Source organism: Pseudochaenichthys georgianus, chromosome 14 (genome assembly GCF_902827115.2).
Source record: "Pseudochaenichthys georgianus chromosome 14, fPseGeo1.2, whole genome shotgun sequence".
NCBI classification, from domain to species: domain Eukaryota; kingdom Metazoa; phylum Chordata; class Actinopteri; order Perciformes; family Channichthyidae; genus Pseudochaenichthys; species Pseudochaenichthys georgianus.
The window spans coordinates 26,293,028-26,318,465 of record NC_047516.1 but is presented as its reverse complement, the minus strand read 5'-3'; the positions used below and the strand labels follow the sequence as shown (position 1 = coordinate 26,318,465).

Genomic DNA, 25,438 nt, shown 5'->3' with positions numbered 1-25,438 from the left:
CCTCATTCCAACACTGAACTGGAGAAACTGGTTGTTGACACACCATTTTAGTCCTGTGACTAACAATCATTCATCATTTATTCTGTTAAAAATGTAATTGCCAATGTCAAAAAATCAATTGGGGATTTAATAACAACAGTAGCACGTTTAGACAACTGAAATCAGATTATGAGTAGTTTATGAATAACTTTAAATGATTCCTCTATTAAAGGATTTAGGAACCACATATGTAAGGAGCTCCAGGTTTGTGTGTACAAAATGTAGTTTATGACATGAAACTCATCTGGTACAAGTTTGACTTGCTCTGAAAACAACAGAGTTTATTTTCTGAGTGAGGAAAGGTCATTTTTTTATTTGTATTAAAGGGCAACTGATTTACATAATAATAATAATAATAATAATACATTTTTATTAGAGCACTTTTCCAAGTGCTCAAATGGATTTACATTACATATTACAAATATTAGACATATATGCTTTTGAATCATTTTAAGATCAAATGTCCCTTCTTTAGAAATTGCAAGTTGTCAATTCTCCACTCATGTTTTTGGTCTCCAAGCCACCCGACCCGTAAATCCCGGTGGCCGACACTAGAGGCTTTATCTGCCGCTGGGTCCTCGTCTTGTTTTGGTTAGCTGGATGTTAGCCCAATAGCCCATGCTTTCTGCCCTAGCCGGTTGTAACGGTGATGACTCTCCCATGAGGCGGTGGACCGGGACTCTGTTTTGGGATTAAACGTCAAAGGAAGTACCGCGGCCATGGCAGGGGTTTTCGACATCGATTTGGATCAACCGGATGAGAACGTCTCTGACGACGAACTTGAGGACGGGGTGAGTTTACTATAACGTTGAGGCTAACACCGCCGCCGTTAGCTAGTTAGCTAGCAGCTACAAGGCCTGCGATGCTAAAACCAGGGATCCGTTATCGGACATGTCCTCATTCACCCCTTTCCCGCGGAATCTGGCTGTGCTCCATTACAAAGTCACTACAATGTATTTAAATATATTAACATTGCATTTTCTAAAAATGATAGCTGAGCAAAGTTCAGCTTTTATAACCGACAACAGTCAAACCACATCCCCGAATAAGTAACGTTAAAAGTGTTGACGGTGGACAAGTTGGTGTGTGTCTCGGATTATGGTCACCGCACATAACGTTAACGCAGTGAAACTACCAACCATGTTCGCAATGAGTTGTCAGGAAAAAATAGCCAATAACGCCAGGAAATGTCCATAACCAAAGCCAAATAGAAGCGAATCATACATTGGCTAAAGTTATACGTTACATTTCCTCGGGCTTAGCTAATTACATGTCCGACAATGGGGTGAGTGGTTTTACTATCATCTGCATAGGCATTCGTTGGTTGTAAGGATGTACAGTAGCATAATGGGCTGTTGATTAGTTAGTAGCATGAATTACACATGTTTAGTTTTGTAAACTTCTTTGACACAGTTTATACGTATGAGTAGTGAATTCACATATGAACTCACTGCAACAACAATCTGAAATCATACTAATGCTAGCGGAACTGTAGCTTACATGAGTACACTGTTAGATGTACCACTTAACGCTAAGTCACTAGTTAGCCTAATTGGGCATTCGTTTATTAGCTATTGGTTCCAACATGGGAGTATTTTAATAAGGTTGTTATTTAAGGAGAAATGCGTGACTATTTAGCCAGCCTAGTAACAACCTATTAACTTAATCCGCATTAACTCACAACTCGCTAAATATTTGGCTTTGAAATAAACTCACTTCATTAAAAACCTGTGTATAACTTCTTGTATTTGACATTACATGTCCGATCTCTTGTTTTCAGGGCCAGCTCAGCGAATACATGGACCAGTGCAGTGGCTTTGAATTGTAAGTACTACAAGTAAAAGTGCGTACCATGTAATTTGGCTGACTGGAAAATGATCCTCAGGAGTTTTGAATAAATGTTAGTGCTTAGATAGCAACTTTTTCTGGTAGATACTGTTGTGGATCAGTGTTGTTTACTGTGTGTCTCACTGAAATAATGTCGAGTAAATGTTTTCGAAATGTGACCCCCTCTTCTTTTCTTAATTTCTTTGTTTTGCCAGTAACATGGATGACTGTGAGAAGTTTGAAATTTCAGAGAACAGCGTAAACAAGGGAACAGAGCAGATCAGGCCTGAGTGCTTTGAGCTGTTAAAAGTGTTGGGAAAGGGTGGCTATGGAAAGGTAAGGCATCTTATTTCCTGGCATGACAACGTACAAACTTAACACTAAATGTTCCTCTTACAATGTAACATGGCTCTAATCGAAGGGTTAATTTGGGTAATAATTGCACATAATATTTCATGAAAATGTCTGGTCTATGATGCCAATATTTATTTCTAGATTATCTTTTGGATTTTGAAAAGTCTTAAACATTGAATTTAGTATATTTGAAAAAGCTTTAGAAGGTATGGAAAAGTAGTGAATTGTTCAAGCAGGAGGGTGCTTAATCTTTTTTTTTATACAGTTTTTAAAGTTTCTTCTTCCATTTTCTGTGGCTTATCCGGAAAAAAGTGCTATAATCAACAATCGTAGGCAAAATGTATACTTCTGGTTTCCCATCATATGTTCCTTCATACTCAAGTGCAATGTACATTTTTACAGGTGTTTCAGGTTCGGAAGGTATCGGGTGCCACCTCCGGAAAGATATTTGCCATGAAGGTTTTGAAGAAGGTGAGTGTGTGTGTGAATATGTTTGTTTCAGCTTTGGCTGAAGGGTTCAATTGTATATTTAAGCAATAGCTCACGACAGGCCGTGGTATATGCTCATTATATCACTGAAGTGAGCTATTGCTTTTATAAAACGGTTACAAAGTGTGGCAATATGAAAAAAAAATACACACTCTAATTTAAATAGTTTTTATTAGTAAATAATGATGTTCAAAATAAAATAGTCCCTCCGTTGCCTTCTGCACGAAACATAGGTGGTTGCTATGCAACAACACTAACAGCTAGTGAACATATTAGACAGAGAGCGTTGATCCATTATTTGGCTATTTATTTACATTCATTTGTATGTTGCACCCACTGAAAAACTGTCCAGCATCAGTAGAATGGCTTACGTGGTTACTTGTTGAGGTTGTTCTAGGCCAGGGCTATTCAAGTAGTTTGGAATGGGGTCCGGTTGATGAAAATGATCCAAAGCAAGGGGCCGGGAAAAAAATGACTTGAAATATGAGCAATCATATTAAGAGCTTCAGATACAGTAAATACTACAGCAGGTCACCCTTGAAAAAGAGATCAATGATCTCAATGGGATTCACCTGCATAAATAAAGGTTTGAAATTAAATTAAATGACTACAACAGCATAGTGGAGTGCATATATTTTGTTTAAAGGTGACATGTCATGCTTTTCCGGTTATTACCCGTCCCCTTGTGTTTTATGAAGGTTTTTATGCATGTAAACGGTGTGCAGAGTCAAAACCCTCAAAGTACACCCTGTAGCGAGTAAAACTCTAACACAGAGAAGAACTCCCCAAAACGCCTCGTTGGTGAAACGTCATCATCCATTTGATTCTTCCGGGTACATCAGGACGTCATGTTGTAACCGGAACGAAATGGACCAATCCGTGAAGCCGTTACGTTAAGTCCGCGGAGCCGTTACGTTAAGCCCCCGCTGATTGGTCCAAATTGATCAATCCACGGACTTCCTCACACACACACGCAGCTCAGCTGATGTCTCCTCCGGGCTGCTGCTGATAACAGACAGTTGGGATCGTGGTGAAATTCTCTGCAGACCCATTCTCACAGCGTTTATCAACCTTTTTCTTCTCAATATCAAGCCACACTTATTGTTTTTACTTCGGCTGTGACTTTGTGTGTGCTCAGGGTGAGTTTGGCTGTGTTTCGCTGTGTATCGCTAAACAAGGAAATCACACCTCCACGGAGCTCAGCGCGATTCACAACGTGAAACAATCGGACGTTGTGAATCACCCCGGGCGAGCACACACAAAGTCTCAGCCGAAGTAAAAACAATAAGTGTGGCTTGATATTGAGAAGAAAAAGGTTGATAAACGCTGTGAGAATGGGTCTGCAGAGAGAATTTCGCCGCGATCGCAACTGTCTGTTATCAGCAGCAGCCCGGAGGAGACATCAGCTGAGCTGCGTGTGTGTGTGTGTGTGTGTGAGGAAGTCTGTGGATTGGTCAATCGGAGCACACTGGGCTCACAGGGAGGGGGGCAAAAGCTCCAACGAGCCGTTTAGTGGAGAGAGTGAATACACGTAGTTTACAGAGATGCTGTATGCGAAACAATGTGAGTTTGGAAAATTGCACAGTATTTTTCTATTGTAATATCCCTTAACAATGGTATTATGATCAGTAGAAAGGACCATGACATGTGACCTTTAATTAAATCAAACATAGCCCCAAGGCTTTTATAAATGGCAAGTTCAGAACTCGGTACATGTGAAGCTAATATAACCATCAACATCATTAGATTTAGATTAAATTATCTAATAATTCACGCAAAATAGCAATTTAGGGCCATACACAAACAACAGTGCATATTATGGTATAATAACAATAAAGACAAGTGAGCCATACCACATCAATTGCTTAATTAAAAGCAAAAACAATTGTCAAAAGACTTGTATTAATTACCAAACCACAACACACCGCCTTTTAGGGGTGTAACGGTTCACAAACATTTCGGTTCGGTACGTACCTCGGTTTTTAGGTCACGGTTCGGTACGTTTTCGGTACAGCAGAAAAAATTATCACAAAACATAACATATTTTTTTTTAATTATTATTAAACTGTGAATAATGTATTCACTCAAATAAATACAAAATATAATAAAATAAACATTAAGGTGCAGCATTTCGATAAACTGAAATAATCTGTATTTCAACTTTACTGTACTAGTACTCACAAAACATAAACTATTAGTTTAGGGTTTTTAATTATTATTAAACTATGAATATTCACTTAAATAAATATAAAATATAATAAAATAAACATTAAGGTGCAGCTTTTCGATGAACTGAAATAATCTGTATTTGAACTGTACTGTACTAGTACCCAAGCAGCCAGTTTGACATTATGACTTGCTTGTCATTGTATTTTCATGTTTTTTTAAAGAAAAATTTACCACATTGCTTGCCGAAAGGGCAGATCTGCTGGCACTAGCAATGTCTCCTGCCGTGGAGAACACCCTCTCGCTAGGGACAGAGGTAGTAGCAGATACAGCCAGGTAGCGCTTTGCTAACATGGCAACATAAGGATATTTGCCGTTTGTAATAGCTTTGGCTCGGTCTGAAGTTTTTGCGAGTGGTGGAGGCTTAAATGCTAGTGGGAGTTGGGTTTGCACTTCAGTCTTTTGGTACCGGTGATATTCACGTTCGGGTGATGCCTTTTCAAATGAGTGGGCAAGTTTGATGTATTGCCAGCCGCGTAACCAATGTTAGTTGAACAATGCCGACAAACAGCTTTGGTTCGGTCCACCTGTCTTTGTCCGTCATCCTTGTACGTAACTGCGAAACCAAAATGTTCCCAAACCGGAGACTTCAATGATGCTGGAGGATTTTCGAGCTCAACTTTATCTGCGTTCGCCATTTCGACAGTTCCTCAAATTACTGATTACATTTGAACGCATCCCTCTGACCAGCTCGTCCAATGAAATGACTTGCTCGCTCTATGACGCGTTGATCACAATGGGTGCAAATTACTCTGAATGCTGCGACGCATTGTTCACGTTGTTCACGTTCTCAATTTTTTACGTTTAAAGTTATATGCGTTCGGTACACTTCGGTACACATGTGTACCGAACCGAAGGGCCCGTACCGAATAATTTCGGTACGTGTACCGTTACACCCCTACCGCCTTTTAAAACTCAAACCTTTTTTGATTAACATAGTGATAACTGTATGCAACCAACTTGGCAGATATGTGCCATCTAATGAGAGAAATGGCATTTTTTCGATTTAGCAAGAGCAGGGAAGTCGGGAGTATACGTTGTCATGGCAATACGCATACAGTGATGCAGATGCTGGTCGGAGAGGGATGCGCGATTATTAGTTTTTATGGCATTCATGTGTGAGAATGCCGATTTGCACGTGTAAGTCGAGCCGAACATTGTGAGGACAAAAAGTGCAAGACCCCTTGAATGAGAGAATTTCTCGTGGCTGACTTCATGAGTCCAGAACTTTTCAGAACCTGCCAGCTAAAATGACTGTCGCAGGTCATCTGATGACTGAATGTCAATGAGTTAAAGTTGTAAAGACGCCTCATTTAATGTCACAATCAGCTCCTTTGCTTTCAGTGCAAACTCCCCCTCTACATTCACAGAGAAAGGGTCCCTCACAAATCTCATCACTTCAGTCGGGAGACTGAAATGTTCAAACCTCGTGGCAAAGTTGGTTTTCAATGCGTCCATAAATCCAGTCATCACCTCGGTGATTTGTAAACCTGCAGTGTTGGAAAATGGAGCATTTTGCCTGGACATAAATCCGCAAAAAAAAGTGAGCTTTTTTTGAAACGCATGGAGTCTCTCCACAAGTTGTGTAACCATTTTATCTCTGCCCTGCAGCTCCAAATTGAGTTGGTTCAGATGTTGGAAAATGTTGCTCAAAAAGCAAACGGCAGCGTAAAACTCATCATTCTCTATCAGACACAGAAAGGCGTTGGCTTTTTTATGTTTTGAATTGCAGAGAAACGCCATGATCTCCTCCTTAAGTTCACAAAATCGTTTCAAGACGTTTGCTTTGCTTAGCCACAGGCACTGTGCATGAGCAAATCATTATATTGAGCTGACATGTCTGACAACATCTGGCGGAAAAGGCGGTGCTGTAAACTGGAGTTACAACGAATAAAGTTAATAATCGCCATGACAGAGTCCATTGTGTTTTTTAACTCACCACTCAGTTTTGCGCACAGGAGGCTTTGGTGGATGAGGCAATGCAGCGATCTCAGCTGTGGAGCCACATCTGCCAGCCTAGCGGACAGTCCCTGTATTCGGCCCGACATCGCAGTAACATCCGTTACAAGCATGTTAATACGATCCAATCCCAACTTGTGCTCCTTGAAAAACGAAACCACTTTGTGAAACATCACCTCACCGGTCGTGTGTCCATCCAAAGGAATTGATCCAAGTAGATCCTCCCGAAAGCACTCGCCATCAAATAATCTAACATAGAGGCACAGCTGTGCAACATCGCTGCTGTCAGTGGATTCATCAATAGCTAGCGACATAACCTCCGCCTTTCACAGTTTGTCCAAGAGAATCTCAAAAACGTCCGATGCAAGGGTCTCCACTCTCCTTGATGTTGACGTGTCAGAAATCGGAATGTTCTTAATTGAGTCAATAACGCTTTTTCTGATTTTCTCATCTGCAACCACTTCCTCAATTGATGCAAGCATACACTCTTTGACTGTCTCTGCGTCCGTAAAAGGCCTTTTCTTTTTGCCTAATATCCAGGCCACTCGTAGGGACGCTGCGGTAGCTCTCTCTTGGTCAGTGCAAGCCCGAAACAGGGATCTACGTCTTTGGTCATAGCACGAAGTTAGCCCCAAAATCTCCTGGCGGCGAGCATCATAGCTCGCTGGAAAAGTGGCGTCAAAGTTGGCGTGAGCTGTCTTAAAATGCCTTCTCAAGTTGTACTCTTTACACGCCGATAAACACTCATTAAACACAGATTAAACACACAGGCCTCCCACTGACATTTACAAACAAGTACTTCTCTTTCCACTCGCTGTTGAATTGCCGGTTTTCGGTGTCAACCTTTCATTTTTTTAACGTAGAAAGAGACATTTTGATATCCAACTATGCGGACCAGGTTTGATTAATCGTTCCATTGGCGCGAAACCGGCGAAGGTGCGCGAGCTTGTAGTGAAGGGCAGCGCGAGCCGTGAAAACGTGCGCAGAGACGCAATAAATGACAGGAGTTGGTAGTAGGTGGGTTCGAAACCCGAGCCCGCCAAAGTTTTCAGGCAATATCTTCCCCTCTATCTCTCAATGTAACACCCTCTCAGGAATAAAGGCACTCAGGTCCAAAAAAATTAAATTAATTATTTATTTATTTTTAAACTTTTTAACATTATACTCAAAGGGCCAGTAAATATCACCCGGGTGCCGGATTTGGCCCGCGGGCCGCCAGTTGAATAGCCCTGTTCTAGGCTGTTGCTTGGCGTGGTGAGAATAATGCACCACTTTCTCCGGTCCCCGAGATTCGACTTACAGTAGCTCTAGAGAGAGCTTTCGCACCTGTGGCCACTAACGGTCATAATTTCTCTGCTTTGTTTCAAGACCCCATCAGAAAGCTTTTAAATGGTGATACTTTTCCAGTTGGTCTACCTGCTCTTCACGTAGCTCTGCATGTCGTCGTTTAGGTGATTTTTTTTCTGGAGATAGGCACTGCTCAATCCACTCCTCCATAGTAAGACCCCCCCGCGGAGGTCGAAGTTAATCTTAAATGTTTCCATCTTATGCTTTGTAAGTTTGTTCCGTAACGGAAGAAATGTAAATATATTTATAAAACTGACAAGTCAAATCAAGCAATCTGATTGGCCGATAGTGTTTTTGCGGACCTCTTTTATTACAGATTTGAAAACATCGTTGCTTGCTTTAAAAGTAGCACAATTCATTATGTCAAACCTTGGAAAGTATCTAGATATCCCTGCCCTAATGCCAAAGGAACTGCACACTGAATATGTTTTGCCGTTTGATGTCTATGTCTGGACCGCTGCGTAAAAAGGAGGGTTTCTGCCCCGTTACTTCTCCGCTGCTTTCTTGTTCCAGTATGAAAAGCTTTTCAGCCCAACGGTATACTGTTTTTCTCAGACGCGGAGGGATACTGACTTGTTGTGAAAAGTAACTTACAATTCTACCCGTGGTATACGCTCAGTATATTACGGCTAAGAACCAATCAGATTGCTTGATTTGACTTGTCCGTTTTATAAAATTGTTTGAGGGTTTACACAGCTATGCTCATTTGCCCTAATTAAAGCTGCGACTAACTGCCCTATAATGTACATACAGAATAATGAGGTGTAGTATGAGAGGAATAGCATCTGCATTATCTAATCCATAAACTCAATACTCTATTGACTCCCAGGCACAATGCAATTTCAAAGGAATAGTTTTACATTTTTTAATTGGGGTAGGATGAGGTACTTATCCATAGTTGGTTTATAATCTACAGAAGATGATGGTCTGCAGGCTCCAAGTTAGAAGCTAAGTAGTGTACTGCTGTGGATGGGGGCAGTAGTAAACGTTTTTTTGCCACCAAAAATGTAATCAAAGCTGTTTACCCTATATTTAAAATATTTTACCCACTTTACCTTGCTGTCAGACAGCCCTTTGCAATGGGTAACTGAAGCCGTTTCCCATGCTCCATTGAGTGAAAACAGAAGAACATGAGAGTTGATGGTCTACCTCATCTCTATTGGTTTGTTTATTTGGGTTATTGTGTGACTTTGTTTAGTTTGGATTCTCCAAAGTCACACAATAACATGGACTATGGAGAAATACCTCACACAACCCCACTTCAAAGAATACAAACTATGCCTTTAACTGTTTCTTTTCTGGTGACATACTGGTGCATGTAAAGCCAGAAGCTAAGGGCAGATGCATTTTCCCGTCTGCTGCTTCTGTTCACCTCGGCCTCCTCTCTGCAGCTGACAGAGCCGGTGCCAGACTCTGCCCATATTCCCTGAAGCCTGGGGTTTCTGATAAAGACACTGTTTATTGGCTGAATGAGACTTGACTGTAGCTACCTACCTGGTGTCCTGTTTTTTTGCTCGAACTCTGCACCTGATGTTGAAGCTTTGCAAAAGCTAATGGGGCTAAAGATTTTACCTGAATAGTTTCTCATATCCTGTACTTTGCTGTCCCCTACCAGGCAATGATTGTGCGTAATGCAAAGGACACGGCACACACTAAAGCTGAAAGGAACATTCTGGAGGAGGTGAAGCACCCGTTCATTGTGGACCTCATCTATGCCTTCCAGACGGGTGGAAAGCTCTACCTTATCCTGGAGTATCTGAGCGGTGAGCAGAGTGACACCATATCCAACACACGGCTGCCTACACTTTGTCATAAATATATTCCATCTTTTTATAAGTTTGGAAATCTGAGTGTGTGTGCCAGACATTAGATGGGTTTTTTTCCTATAAAGTGCAAATGTGTGTCTGACTTTGTATGTGTTGACTGCAGGAGGGGAGCTGTTTATGCAGCTGGAAAGAGAGGGCATCTTCATGGAAGACACAGCATGGTGAGTTATTTTGTCTGTCACTAGTACAGACATAAATTACAGCAGCCTTCTTTTTTTCTTTGACTCAGCATCTCTGGTGGTCAAAGAGAGTTTACCCCGAGAAAATTAAAGCATGATTGAGTTCTTTTTAAAGTGTCCTTTATCAGGATGTTATGTCTAAACCTGTCATATCAAAATCTATCGGAATCTTTTCATCCTCTTTCCATTCACGTCCTGTGTTTGTATCAATATTTTAAAGGCAACCCACATTATTTTCAATATTAAACCATTTAAAAATGGCAAGAGTAAGGACATCCTCACAAACACCCAGTGTGCTATCTGTCTCTTAAGCCCCTTTCCCATCGGACTCAAAGCCACGAACCACTAACACCCACTAACATCTGGCTTTTATCACTAGTGGGAAATGTCGCAAACAGCTTCTATTCCCAGGACAAATGACTTTGTAGTAGTCACGGTTTGATCAGCTTTGGATTCATTATGTTCATCAGGTTCATGTTTGTATTTTGATAAATAGTGATGTCATGTTTTCTCTGAGGAAAAACAAAGGAGTCTAATGGAGGCGTATCAGGCAGGGTGGAGAGTGTGGGAGAGAAACTCCTTCTGGAGGGAACTTCTGGGTTTTAGCCTTTGCAGACTATTAACATGCACAAAAACCTATTTAACAGTAAGCTTTCACTGTTAAAAAAAACATGCATGTACGCAGTGACTTTTACGGAACAAGTTATGTCCGATATAATAATACATTTATTTCAAAGCGCTTTTCCAGGTGCTCAAAGATATGCCAGTTGATGTCTGAAATGATCAGTGTGATCTGTGGTGTCTGGCTGATTCACAGTTGCAATCAACTTATGTTAAGGAGATTTGTAGTGGAAAGCATGGAGTTTGTTAGGGAGTGTGAAGGTCACTTGGAGTCGGGACAAAACACCTGCAGTGTCTACTGTTGTGTATAAACACAGCCTGTAGGTGGAACTGGTGATTACATGAACCAAGCTGCTGAACAAATAAGGGTGTGTGATATTCCTATACATTGAGAATAACACTTTAACTGCAGATCAGTGTGGAGTATTCAGACCATTTCCAAATATACATAGTCAGTGGTCAGAGTAAAATAAATTTGAATAACCTGTTTTCAATTTAAAAAAAATAAAAAATAATTGTATTTACAGTTTCTACCTGGCTGAGATTTCCATGGCGATGGGTCACTTGCACCAGAAAGGCATCATCTACAGAGACCTGAAGCCTGAGAACATCATGCTCAACAACAACGGTACACAAGGATCACTCACAACAAATTAGAAAAACTTGCTCCTAGATAAATGTCCTTCCCACTTAGGAATTCTTTCTCCAATATCTCCATCTTACGTTTGCTCTGTTTCCCTGTAGGACACGTGAAGTTGACAGACTTTGGTCTATGCAAAGAGTCCATCCATGACGGGACAGTCACCCACACCTTCTGCGGCACTATTGAGTACATGTATGTCACACAGTCATCATTAGGGTTGGGTATCGTTTGAATTTCCACGATTCTGATTCCAATTCTACTTTTCGATTCCGGTTCTTAACGGTTCTCAATTCCGATTCTTTGAGGGGCAGGGTAAAAAAAAAGATTAAGTTCTTGTTGAGAAAAACAAGCATATCTGCCTTCTCAGGCATACCAGGAAGAAATGTTTGAACATTTTAAAGCAAGATGCTTCAATCTGGTGCACTTTAAGCAGAATTACTAGAGACTAGATATAGGGGGTACAACTCTAAACACCCATGTGAAAAAGATCGGTTGACATTTGAATAATTAAATAAGTATGTGAGCATAACCAATAACCCATAGCCAATAACAAATACATGTAGGCCTAACGTATTTTATTTTTGTTGTTCATTCATATCTTATTTTACTATTTTATTTATGCATATTTTTTTATCTCTCCAGTTTAAAAGGATATGTCTGGTTTACTGTCCTATAGTATACATTGGAATGATTTCAAACCCGTTTTATCCCAATAATTATAAAGGAGTGCCTTGGAAATATGTGTTTACATAAATTGTGATCAAAATGTTTGAGACCCACTGAGATAACTTAGACTAAAGTGAACTATCTAGTATCTAAACACTCAGAGTCCTTTACCTCACTGAGCTGTAGTTATCAGCCTCAGTCTGACTGGAGAGGACTCTCCCTCCACATCATTGTAGAAACATCTTCTTCTTCCGTTAGAGCAGCTAGCACCAGATGCTAATAACAACAGCGCCGGTTCCAGTGCACCCTCCCTTTCTCCCTCGCTCACTCGCACTTTGGCTGTGAGCTGCGGGTGCCAGATAAGCCAACATCCCCCATTTTCATCACTTACAGCGCCCATCGTACAGGGCAAATGAAACGTGTAACCGGGGTGAAAAAGGGTGTTACATTTACTTAATTATGAATGTTGTTACATCAAGGCTGACAATTAGGATGAGCACCAACGGTCAAAACATTTGTTTTCCCTCCCAGAGCTGTCAGCGCAGCGCCTCAACAGATCTGGCGCCCTGGCCGGCCCTGGTCTCAGGTTACGCTGTAGGAAGTGTAGGTACAACGCTACATTTCCCGCCCCGCCGCAGTCATACAGTAGGCTACGGAGAGCGGCGAGAAACATTTCCTCAGGCATCGAAAAGCGGAACCGAAATTCACATTTCTAAATGATGCCGTTGGAATCGAAATGTTGGAACCGGTTCTGAACTGGAACCGGTTCTCGGTACCCAACCCTAGTCATCATGCTGATTCTGTAGATTAATGTCTGCAGACAGATGTACATTTAGTCATATTTCCTCATTCCTACAGTGTAGTGAATGTGCTCATTCTCTTCTCCGTCCTCAGGGCTCCAGAGATCCTGATGAGGAGCGGACACAACCGAGCAGTGGACTGGTGGAGTTTAGGCGCTCTTATGTATGACATGCTGACAGGAGCAGTAAGTGCACACTGATCCATCCCGTAGCATCACCGCTGAAGAAATGCACACTCAAAGCTGTTCATTAAGTCAAGAAGCATTGGCTACTTATGCTTACTGTTGTTTCTGTCCTGCTACTTTCTCACAGCCTCCATTCACTGGTGAAAACCGAAAGAAGACCATAGACAAAATCTTAAAATGCAAGCTCAGCCTTCCACCTTACCTCACACAAGAAGCCAGGGACCTGCTGAAAAAGGTGAGCAACATAAACTGGCTTACTCTTCTCCGTTTTTAACATTTTGGAGTAGCAGATAAATAAGTCTCTTTCTCCTTCAGCTGCTAAAACGAAATGCCTCGTTGCGACTTGGGGCTGGACAGGGAGATGCTGCTGAAGTCCAGGTAAATACATCCTTTGAAAGTGAAGTTTGAATTGTATGCATGAAGGTTGTTAACACCGACGATATAATTAATCTGTAAGAAGAAATGCTTCCGTGTTAACCTTGTCCTAATCATGAAGTATAAAATCTCTGCTGCTTACATTGTATTTCCAAGGCCCACCCATTCTTCCGGCAAATAAACTGGGACGATCTTCTCGCTCGCAAAGTAGAGCCTCCATTCAAACCCTACCTGGTAAGGGTATTTTCAATGCATCAACATCCTCAGTGACATGATTACTACCCATGCCATCAATTTACTGACCTGCTTCTTTTGGCAGCAATCGGCAGATGATGTCAGCCAGTTTGACTCCAAGTTCACCAGCCAGACTCCGGTGGACAGCCCCGACGACTCCACGCTCAGCGAAAGCGCAAATCAAGCCTTCCTGGTGAGTGCTTACTGTCGTGGCTCTCAGCAAACTGCAACTCTTCCTGTGTTTCTGTCAGTGTTTGCAGAGTTTTTACTAATTTAATAACAAATCGTGGATTGAATAATCTCTAATGAAAACATCCTTTTGGATTGAGCATCTGAAGACGGAGGGTGTTTAATAGAACATTGGGTTTTACCCTTGCCCCTTACTATTTCTGTTTTGTCAGCAAACAATCAAAAAAACAGAACTCTGGACGTGGTTTATTATTTTCTTTCCAACAGTTATGTCTTACGAGAATCTGTTGATGCATGCCATCTGGTGAAGTTCTGTTGGCTTTCCTGGAAGCTTAACTCACTCTTCCACCACATTGCATGATACGGTTTACTCCGCGTTTCATTGCTCATCATCAGCTGTGGGTTGTTTTTTTGGAAAGCTGTTCTTTGAAGAGGTGGGCTCAGACCTCTCTTTTTTTGTCCCCCTCCCCAGGGTTTCACGTACGTAGCTCCATCTGTGCTGGAACATGTCAAAGAGAAGTTCTCTTTCGAGCCAAAGGTGCGCTCGCCAAGGAAGTTCCCAGGAAGCCCCCGAACACCTGTGAGGTAACGGCGTTTTAAAAACAAATCTTTCTGGTTGCATTGAATCTGTATTTTCAGACTTTACCAGCAGAAATTCTTTCTCACATTGATTACTCATTTTCTGACTTTGTAAACGCAGCCAGCTTTATCCAAATAGAGCCCTCATTAGACGGTTAAATAACAGTTTCTTTCCAAATACGCAGCAGTAAACAGTTTGTCCATAAGTAGGGATCGGTTTATTATATCTTCAGTTGAACTTTATTTAATGGGGTTTGTTTAGAGAAGAAAACCTACTTAGGGATGCGTTAGGATTTTATCAATACTACTACACTTCTAAACAGCGATTTAATATATGAAAAAAAGAGAATAACGTCAGGATTACCATTTATTTCACCTACAACTAAATGTTTGGCCTCCCTTTTTTTTTCTAGGTATGATTTCAAACGTGTATTCCACAAACTCTTTTACAAAATATCTTTGAATTTTGATTACAAATGATAATTCACTACAGTATTATGAATCATATCGCAAATGCAGTATCACTTAAAAATAATCCTGTTATTTTTTTCTTAATCGTGCAGCCCTAACACAGATGGCTTGACCTCTAACCTTACATATAAGAGCTGCTGCACCACAGACCATGATTTCTCACCTCTTCCACAGTCCGTTGAAGTTTGTGGGAGGGGACTGCTGGCCCCGGGACCCCCCGCTGAGCGGCCGCCCTGTGGAGCAGCCCATGGAGGAGTCAGCAGCGGAGCAGATGGACACGTGCAGCGGTGGCTCCTCCGAGGTGTCTGCGCCGCTTCCCATCAGGCAGCCTTCAGGCCTCAACGCAGGGCCATACAAAAAGCAGACCTACCCCATGAACTCCAAACGGCCCGAACACCTACGGATGAACCTATGACGCACGGCTCTCCTACGGACTTCCTCTTCCCTTTTGTTGATTTGTTCAGAGAGACTTGTAGAATTTCTTTTTTTAATTGACTGACACTGTCTGTGCTGATCACCAGCTCTTCCACTAGCGCCTTCCTGTCCTCCTGCCTCCGCCTGATCATCTACAGCTGAAGATGAGTGGTCAGTCGGGGAAGTTGTGTGAGAGTTGGCTGGGTAATGCCTGCTGATGAGTGCTGAGGGGGCGTTATCATATGATTTACTGGTACTCTTTTATCCTTAAGTCTGGACAAAGTTACTCTTAGTGTTAACGACTCATTGTCTCTAGAGAATTTAGTAAGAAGGGGCTTTTTCTCTCCCTTAATAGGCTTCTTTTTTTTTAGCAGTCATCACTTGCAGGTTGCACTATCTGTAGGTAGAGTAATCTTCAGATACCGATTCCTCACTGAACACACTATTCCTTTTGTTTGAGGAAAACAATCACAATGCCTTTGCTCTGGAGCATGTGGTCAGCAGTAGGCGGAGCACGTATAACAGAAAAGCAGCTATAAAAAGACGAGTGAAATGTCAGCTGGAAACATCACTTCCACCCCAATCAATGCTGGCGCTGCTTTAGTCCTCTGACTGGAAAGCTTTCCGCTGAGGCCTGACCAGAAGCACGGTTCAGTTTCTGTTGTTTTGAATGTTAACAAACTCTAAATGCCTTTCTGCATTAATGACCTGCCCTTAGTTCGAATGACGCCTGCAGCATTATGTTTTAATTGATCTATTCCGTCAGTTGGACCCAGAAATAGGCGAAGGCAAACTGATATCACCGAGTTTTATCGATTCAGGCTGTCTTCATGTTCATGTGCTCCGGGTGTTAAATGTTTGCTTTCTGTTAGGGCTGTACCGAAGCATTGAAAACGTAGGCATGAAAAAGCAACATTCAGTATCTTTTGTATTTTTTATTCCATTCATCCTGTTTAAAAACAGTAGTTTTGCACATAAAGATTAGACTAAATTAATGTTATTAGTATTGTACCATTGGCAGATGCCAGTTGTGGCTGGGTCGGATGTATCTTGACTGATCTAAACATTCCAAATAACTACACAAGTCAAAATGTATTGCAGTATCTATAAAACATGTTGTCTAACATTGCATTTATATAACCACAATAACAAATTGATTTCTGCCCAAACACTATTATACTAGATTACTGTAAAGGGTCATATTATGTAATTGCATTCGCTTGACACTCGTCTGTCGAAAAAATTGCTTCCTATCAACAACATTCGGTACAGCCCTATTCTTTGGTGGTAGGGGGATTAACTCTGATTTAGGGAGCAGACCATCTATTAACCCCTGAGGTGTAATATCTGCTAGAGTAGAGCTTCTTGCTGTTCAAAGCTTCTCTGCAGATTCCCAAGAGGAAGATGTAGTGGATGAACACTGGCTTCAGTTTTTGAATGGCTCCCTGTGTTTGAATGGCTCCCTGTGTTATCCAAATACTTTAGTGATTGACCAAAAGCACTGTTACAATGAACCAAATGATTTTGAAATGAGATCAAAGCTCACACTCATATTGGATCAGATTTATTTCCATGTTGATGCTCACAAAAGCAGTTTATTTTGTATTTGTATGCGAGTGTGTAACCTCGCTGATGATAGCATAGATCCAGTTTCTAGATTGGGTCATTCAGTGTCTATTGGTTTTTATTCTTTCACCAGTCACTCCACTTTTAACTCTACTAACTTCCTTTACTTGTGATATTTATTTTTAAGTGCCATGTTGTTTCCACTGCATTGTTCACACTATGCAAACTATGTATTTATTATGTAGTAGTATTTAGATAAGGCAGCAGATTGTGTGATTGATTTGGCATTTTGTCAGACATTTGACTTCTGGCTTTATACTTTACCCATAAGCATGTAAAGTATGATTTTATTTCCACAGAACATGCTTAAAGCTGTCGATTTTATTTCCACAGAACACGCTTAAAGCTGTCGATTTTATTTCCACAGAACATGCTTAAAACTGTTTTATTTTCATTCCAACATATAGGACAGTGACCTATTCCTATAGGTATTTATTGTATAATAGGGGGGACACAATGTCTTAAAACTTTCCTGCTGAAGACTTGAACTTTTTATTTTTGCAGTGCTTAAAGCAAGAAAAACACTGATGCAAAACCGAGGATGTTCACCTGAGTGGGATCGTTTGTGTGTGCGAGTAGATTGTATGAAAGAGTTTGGGAAATGAACAAGGATGCACTGTTGCTGTGCAGGTATACCCGAGTGTCCTCCACACAGATGATGTAACGGCTTACTTCAGGTGGGAAACACACATTTTGAATAAAATCACCAGTGGGAATGAAATAACATGATGTTGCTTGTTCTTCTCTAGATCTGCCGCTTCACATGGGGATTGATAAGTTGTAATATGTACATGAAGTCAAATAAAATAAATGGTCTGAGCCGTGGCAAGGTAGGTTTGTGTGCATGTGGTCTGCAAAAGCTAAAATCCCAAAGTTCCTTCCAAAGCGAGTTTCTCTCCCACACACTGCTAGAACTTAGTCTTTTATTAAATTCCTCGACATAGTAACTTCACTATGTAACTAGCGCTCCAACACATTGTACGTGATAAGGGGTGGGACATCTCTAAGCAGTTGACCAATCAGAGTGGACTCATGCACTAATTGACAATTGCTTTAGTTTAAAGCATCAGCAAATGTTTAGTCTTTTTGCAACATAAGACAAGTCAAACATTTAAATTGTAGATCTTTATTCAGAATCATCTAAATGGATAAAATAACAACTCAGTGAAATGATTTGTGTACATAATAAAATAGATGTTTTTACAAAAACGAGGCTCTGTAGCCTCTATAGAAAAATAGTTTGTAAATAAATCTCAGTTGCATCCTTTTTATCATTTGTGGAAAAAATAATCGCTGAAAGCAAAAGGCAAACTGTTTATCCATCACGTAAAGAAATGTTTAAGCCTGCCATGTATGTTTTCAGTGCCAGGATGCAGGATGACGGGTCACTCTCGGACCATGTGATGCACCGGGCTTCCTCAAAGCCTTCACAGTGCCGTAGGAGCTCAGAGATAAAGCAGAATTCAGCAGGCCCTCCTGAGCTGTTACAAATAACACGTCTGCTACAAATTCAGAAACGGAGGGTCCCATGTGTTGCATGTTTGTTCAAACGCGTTGTTGAGGAAAAAAGATCTTTAAAATACTTTATATATTTTTCTCTGTCGTATTTACAAGTAGAAGAAACTGTCAAAGTAGAATAATTTCCTGCTACAATAGGAACGATTATATTGAGATTTAAGGTGAATAAAAGCAACACATCACAAAAGGAAACAACTTAAAGGTGGGGTAGGTAAGTTTGAGAAACCGGCTCGAGATACACTTTGTTATATTCCATGGAATGCTCTTAACATCCCGATAGCAATGAATATCTTAAGTGCTTTGACAACAAATCCATAAAAAAAATGCATCTGTGGAAGCCGTAGTACTGTAAAAAGAACGACCAATCATCTGAGCCGGCCCGGCTAAAATAACTGGATGGCCTACCTGTCTGTCAGCCTTCCATCTGGGCACGAACTTATCTCGTGCCCTCATTGGTCATGTGCGCATTCGTGTTTGTTGGAGGAGGGGCTCTGTCAGGAAGTGGCAGATTTTTTCCGGCAGTGTATTTTCAAATTCTAGCGCACTCGAGCTGGTTTCTCCAAAATTACATATCCCACCTTTAAAATACAAAATGAATCACTTAAGGGCATGACAATAATCAGCTCTGTCATCTGTGAGAGTGAGGAATAGATCAGAAACATAATAACTGTAGGTGCAACTGGTGGCCCTTAGCCCGTTAAAGAAACAGTGTGTTAACTTCACTGGACAGAGGGTTATGGAGAAAAACAAAATCACATTATAAATACAAGCCCAAAACCCTAGATCCCCCCCCACCTATACCTTAATACTTAATAAATCTGCAGGTGTGGAGATGTGGCTCCGTCCCTCCACTTGTAGACCTTCTCAGTGATGACGGTGCGGCACAGAGGGCAGCTCTTCTCCCGGTTGAACCACAGCGCGATGCAGTCATCACAGAAGATGTGCTGCACACAGAAACACACGTCAGCATGTCCTGCACTCATTATGCATGACTTAAGATACACAGCTTGTTCAGGAACACAGGATGGGATTAGAATCATTTCAAAAGAACAACATGGGTCCTTATTAGTGGTAATCACTTAAGAATGTCATTAATGTAATGACAATTATAATGTCATTAATCATGATTTTTTTTCTTTCATCTGGAAGCTTTTTAAAACAGACTTTTCTGTTCTACACACAGGGGGGGGGCATATCTCCACCGTCATTGTGTTAACTTTGTTTGCCATGTAACCACAAAATCTGCGCTGGAATTACAGGAGGAAGTTTGAGTCAATTCACTTTATTTTTTTGGAAGTGTTTAGGTGTCCAGATTAATATCGAGGGTTCAAATTGACAGCCTTAGTTATTATTAAAATGACCAATGTCTGATATAAGTTTATATTTTTTAAATAATTAGTTCCTAAGTAATTCTGCGCCTGCTCATTGATTATACATTTGTGATCTAAAGCACATGAATTCCACAACTGCTGTAAAGTTTATAAAAGTGAAGTAATAATAACATAGAAGGATATACAGTATGTGACAGATGCCTAAACGATATATATCTGTCTGTTTAAGCAGAAAAAGCTCATCAATAACTCAAATTTAACATTTTACAAGTATAATGCTAGATCCTAAGCAGAAGTATTACCTGACAGAGCAGCACCCGGGGGTCCCGGTACTCGCCCTGACAGATGGGACACACGTCTCCGGTCTCGCTGCACTGACTCCTAGTGGCTGCTGTGCCTGTATGCTGAGACACAAAAACCCAACACCTCAACACAGCTGGTTACTCAATGTGACCTTTCAATATTTAACTAAGAGGATTCCCCACTGACCTCGCCATTTAGAAAGACCCTCACAGTTTTCAGTATGGACGTCCACTGTCCGTACAATCCTAAAAGCTAAAGTAGGGAGAAAAATGGCTTTCAGTTCAGAAACATTAATAATAAAAACAAGTATATCTGGTTAGTTTGACGGATCACACCTTCATTATGAGGTAGAGCAAAGCCAGCAGGACTCCCAGTGTGAGGCCGGGGGTGCCGTCCACCTCCTGGTAGGTGACCAGGTAGCGGAACCACAGCGGGACAGGAGCCGTGGCCTGGTGGGCCTGACCCAGCTCCTCGCTCAGCATCACCCACCGGCCCTGCAGACGCACACACGCTGAATAAGAACTTCTGAACAAGAGCCGCCATGTACAACATCTGCGGGGCCACCGCATGGTGTATACCATTATGCCTGCAATGGATGAGCTGATCAAATTCTACATTGCAATCAGATTCAGCATTAAGGAAACACTGCTGATTTCTGCCCAGACTAACCATTTTATTATAAGCTAACAGACTTGGAAGATACATTGTTGTGAGGCAGTAGCTTTTGTCAATCAGGAACTGCAACTCAATTGAGACATCAATGTTTTATATTGGGGCAGCTCCTTACTGATGTGCATATGGATTCCCTGTTAGGTGTCCGTGGTGTGATTTGGTTCCTTCAAAAAAGTTATTTATCTTGCAAATGTACGAATTGTATGACTGAATCTCGGAAATTTGAGACTTCATTCTCTGAGTTTTCTTCTCACAATATCCCTTGTTTCCATTACTTATTATTATTTATTTTTTAACTGCATTGAGTTTAACAAGCCCTCATAGCCAAGACATAACATTTGAGTGGTATTTTTTTTTAATTAACCAACAATCCAAGGGGCCATTCCAGAAAATATATTCCTCCCTGATTAAAAGGGGAGTGGCTAAAGGAGCCACACCTGAGAGCTGGAGGAAGCCAATCAAGATGATGAGTCACACCTGTGAGGTTAGGAGGAAGGGCATCTCACTCAACTGCAGAAAGACAACAGGAATGGAAGTCTGACCCAGTTATTTTGTGACCTTTTCTGATCATCCGGGCTTTCTTTTGACCATCACTGAACCTAGGAGCTGGTGGGGTAAAACAACTCCTCTCCAACACCACCTGTGATCTTCCCCGGGCCTTCTTGGACCCTCAGCTAAGTTTTCTCTTCCTCCTTACACAATTTAAACTGTTTTGTGATGTATTGATTCGAATTTTGGTTCAAATACAGATATTTTACTATGATAACAAATGGATTATTAGTGTATTTGTGTACCTTCCATAGCTAGGTCACCGCCGCTATCCCTCCATCTGTTTATTTCAATTACCTTTTTTATTTTTGACAGAAATGTATTAAATATTCTTCCATCTGGCACTCACATTTAGTGATAATACTTTAGGGATAAAACCTTCGCTGCACTCACCTGGGTTTTATAGTTCACCAGTGAGGACGGTATCAGCAGGATAAGGCACTTCATCCCCATAAAGAGAAACTTTATTATGAAGTTGGTGATGCCGACGGTCCACAGAACCTCCCAGAAACCCAGCGGCTCGATGGTGGGGCTGAGGAAGATGAGGCTGGAGGGAGGAGGACATTCAGGTCAAATCTTTTCAGTTCAATGCACACACTTTTATTCCTCCAACTTTGGCATGTTAAGTTTTTATTACGCATAATTGTTGTGTACCGTAATGTGCGGTCCATTTTACATTACTCATTTTATACAAATCCAATGGACAATAAAGCAATCTGAGTATTTTGAAGTGATGCATTCACTCTTACCAATAGTGGAGTGTCTCACTGAGAAAGGTGTAGTAAAGCAGGAGGGTGGAGGAGGTCAGGAACACTAGCAGCCAGACACACTGCAGCTTGGAGTGGCGATCCTGAGGGAACACACAGAAAACACATGGTTATGGATGTATTGACAAAAAAGTATAAGGAATTAAAAAATGTGTTTTTCTGTTCTGAACTTACCTGAAGAAATACTTGAGTTTGAATGTTTTTATTCACATATAGAAAAGTTGTGAAGAGTCCAACCCCAACTGCTAGCCCTGTGAAATGGAGAACATAGTTTAATATGATGTTTTGTGCCAACAGTTGCGATAATGGCTTACAGTTTGTGATAATATTTAATATAACTTTGTCATGTTTGCTAAAAACGGCCACTATATCCTGACAGTAGTGCCCGAGATGGATAAACTCTGGAAAAGATAATGTTTCTCTGCATCTGCCCAGTGTTTCTAATGGCAACCTCACCTGAATTATAACAAAACATTCAGAGCTGAGGTGTCAGTCCAATCAAACTGACAATCTAGGCAGCGCTGATCAAATGTGAATCAAGTTTTTATGACCGTTTTGCCTATTAGGCTGTAAAATGAGGCCGTCATGTTGAGAGCCAAATTCAAGCGCCACCTCTCTGCTCCAAACCTCCTCTTTTCATAGCTAAATCGTAACCTTTTGAAGCAAGAAATAGGCAATAAAGTAAGAGCATCTTGATTCCTATTTGATCAGTGCTGCCTAGTTTGACAGTTCATAGGAAATTCCTTGGATCTTATTGGTTGTTTCCCTTTGGCATAGTGGAATCTTTCAAATAGCATGTGGGAGAGGGAGGAACAGGATGCTATTTTGCACTTCAACTGTCTAATATAATATTTCCAGGATATAGTGAATCTGACAAAGTTATTGTTGAAAAAAGTAACCAACAGTAGCCTTAACTCAAACTCACCAAGAGCATGTTGGACGACCAGTTTAGCACAAATGATGACGAGAAAAGGAAGACTCTTTTGAAGCCAGCGGAAGAGACACCGGAGCTCAGAAAAGGAGGAGCTGGGTTCTCCTGAGTCCAAATCAGAGTCCGGCGGGTCCAACTCGGACTCTGGATTGGAGTGGTGCGGTCCCCGGTTGTGTGAGTGCGGCTGAGAGTGTGTGTGGCTGTAGGAGTTGACCCTAGACCTCCTGGATGACGCGCCTCCACCGCTCTCTCCCGGCTTGCTGGTCATATTTACCCGCACCTCGTTGCTCTCAGGGCTGGCAGCAGCCGCCCCGGGGGCTGGAGGCCTGGTGGGCTCTGGCTGCAGGTTCAAGGATAAACCATTTCCTTCACTTGAATTAGGCTGCATTACAGCAGGGGAATACCTCAGTTTCAGTGCTCTTCTGGAATCAGGCCTAACACATTAAAAAAAAAACTTTTATAGCAACAGTCACAATGTGTGGCATTAACTGAGATCACTGCTGTATTGACAACTTGTATAATACTTCATAAATTCCACAGTTGTCAGTTAATCTAAGATATTACTGTTTAGCATAATGATTTTCTGCAAGCTCCTGCATTTATCTTTGAACAGAGGGCTCTCTGTTCAAAAACGACTAGGTTAGAGTGTAAATAAGTTAAGTTTGTTATGATAGGAATAGGGTTAAATTGTGGAAGCAGTAACAATTAACATGTATTGTGTAATTTCTAAAAGCTGACACACCAAAACAAGAAGACGTCAGTATTTTGTGTAAGTGGTAATCATCAAGTTAGCAAGAGTTTAGTTGCTAACTTACATTGGCTAGCAGTCAGTGTTGCATTGAACGTCTCCCCAGGGCTATAAGCTAAATGTTTTTGAAAGCTGAGTAACGTCAGCAGAACTATTCATTATTAATTCACAGACAATCAAACCAAATGTAGTGACAGACAGATAAATAGACAGCTGACCGTATCCTGCTGTGCCGTTAGCATTAGCAGCTAACAGATGTATCCATCAGGCTACTGTTAAAAGCTTCAGCTCACCTGTCATTCTGATCCCGGAGTTTCATAGTAAGCTATTGGTCTCCATTTAATATAAAGTCCAAGTCGCCAAACGAAACAAAAGCAAAATAAACCAAAAGGAAAACTAAGCTGTTATCTTTCAGGCTAAGCCATACGCTGCTCGTTCAGACATATTGACGCTGTTTACGACAGCCGACGTCGCAAACTTCTTCTTCTGAAGTTTTTGCGGCGTGTCGGATGTAGAATGCTGCAATGCCGCCACCTACTGGAACATGGTTCAACTACCCTCAACAAGTTTAAATCAGTATAGAAATGAACTTAATACATACATGACCAGTGGTACTAATACCACACAGTACAAATATTCAATTTAAATTAAAAGTACTGCATCAATAATGGTACTTAAAGGTGGGGTAGGTAAGTTTGAGAAACCGGCTCGAGATACACTTGTTGTTATATTCCATGGAATGCTCTTAACATCCCGATAACAATGAATATCTTAACCTGTTAAACCCCAACCCCTGTTTGTTTTTTTCACGACACTGTGTCTCAGGGGATCTTAATATTTAAGAACCTATTAATGTGTTATACCAGATTAATGGGAATAATCTCAGCTAACTGACGACACAAACCATTTTTACCAAAACAAAACACAAGTCTCATAAGAAGCATCTAAATGCCCCCTTAGCGAAAAATGCTAACGGACATTGGCACAGAACTCAAGATAAAAGTACCCTTATTACTTATCGTAGCTACACATACAAGATATCCGATTAAAGCTGAGGTTCCACAGATTATTTAGGTATATAGTATCATCACTGAGTGATCCGAACTCGCGACAGGGGAAGCAAACACAGACATCACAACCAAGCGGCAAACTCTGGGGAAGAGCCGGGACGCCAATACGGAAGTGCCACACACTGCAGTTCATCTAGTGGCCAGTAGGAGCAGTCTGCAGAAGGGAGCAATTTCCATAGACCCCCATGTTAAAATGCCGAACTTTACAGCAGAAATAAACATGTTTACATCGTGGTTCAAAAAAACCATATTCTCTGTATAGTTAGATTCCCCTTTCATGACTACTGTGTGGGGGGTGCATTTTTTTCTCAACTCATCTGTTTAATTAATATTAAGCCTTAAAGTTATGCATATATTAGGGCGTGGTCACATTGAGTGACAGCTCTGTCAAGTGACTGCTGCTGCTAGCTTCTTGTCTCTCTGCTAGCTGCTCCATGAAGCTAGCTACAGGGACTCTGCCTGCTCAGCTCATCCAGGGAACACAACTTGAAGCCGGCCGT

The 25,438-nt window shown here is 41.2% G+C and overlaps 2 protein-coding genes across 2 annotated transcripts; one reads left to right on the top strand and one right to left on the bottom strand.

Annotated features, from left to right (window-relative positions):
- The first annotated feature begins 591 nt into the window (after positions 1 to 591).
- Positions 592 to 17,773, top strand: rps6kb1a (ribosomal protein S6 kinase b, polypeptide 1a). The gene is made up of 15 exons (XM_034098412.2): positions 592 to 830; positions 1,820 to 1,863; positions 2,082 to 2,202; positions 2,623 to 2,691; positions 9,857 to 10,004; positions 10,171 to 10,228; positions 11,395 to 11,495; positions 11,612 to 11,702; positions 13,071 to 13,161; positions 13,289 to 13,396; positions 13,477 to 13,539; positions 13,693 to 13,770; positions 13,856 to 13,963; positions 14,432 to 14,544; positions 15,184 to 17,773. Exons 1-15 carry the CDS (start codon positions 759 to 761, stop codon positions 15,422 to 15,424), a joined length of 1,506 nt encoding a protein of 501 aa, XP_033954303.1. The 5' UTR covers positions 592 to 758; the 3' UTR covers positions 15,425 to 17,773.
- Positions 17,774 to 18,159: 386 nt separating this feature from the next.
- Positions 18,160 to 24,334, bottom strand: rnft1 (ring finger protein, transmembrane 1). The gene is made up of 9 exons (XM_034098414.2): positions 24,162 to 24,334; positions 23,115 to 23,554; positions 22,364 to 22,440; positions 22,172 to 22,272; positions 21,816 to 21,969; positions 20,537 to 20,695; positions 20,388 to 20,453; positions 20,201 to 20,302; positions 18,160 to 19,511 (listed from the first exon to the last, which is right to left on the bottom strand). The coding sequence occupies exons 1-9, from the start codon at positions 24,185 to 24,187 to the stop codon at positions 19,377 to 19,379; spliced, it is 1,260 nt and encodes a 419-aa protein (XP_033954305.1). The 5' UTR covers positions 24,188 to 24,334; the 3' UTR covers positions 18,160 to 19,376.
- Between the last annotated feature and the right edge of the window lie 1,104 nt (positions 24,335 to 25,438).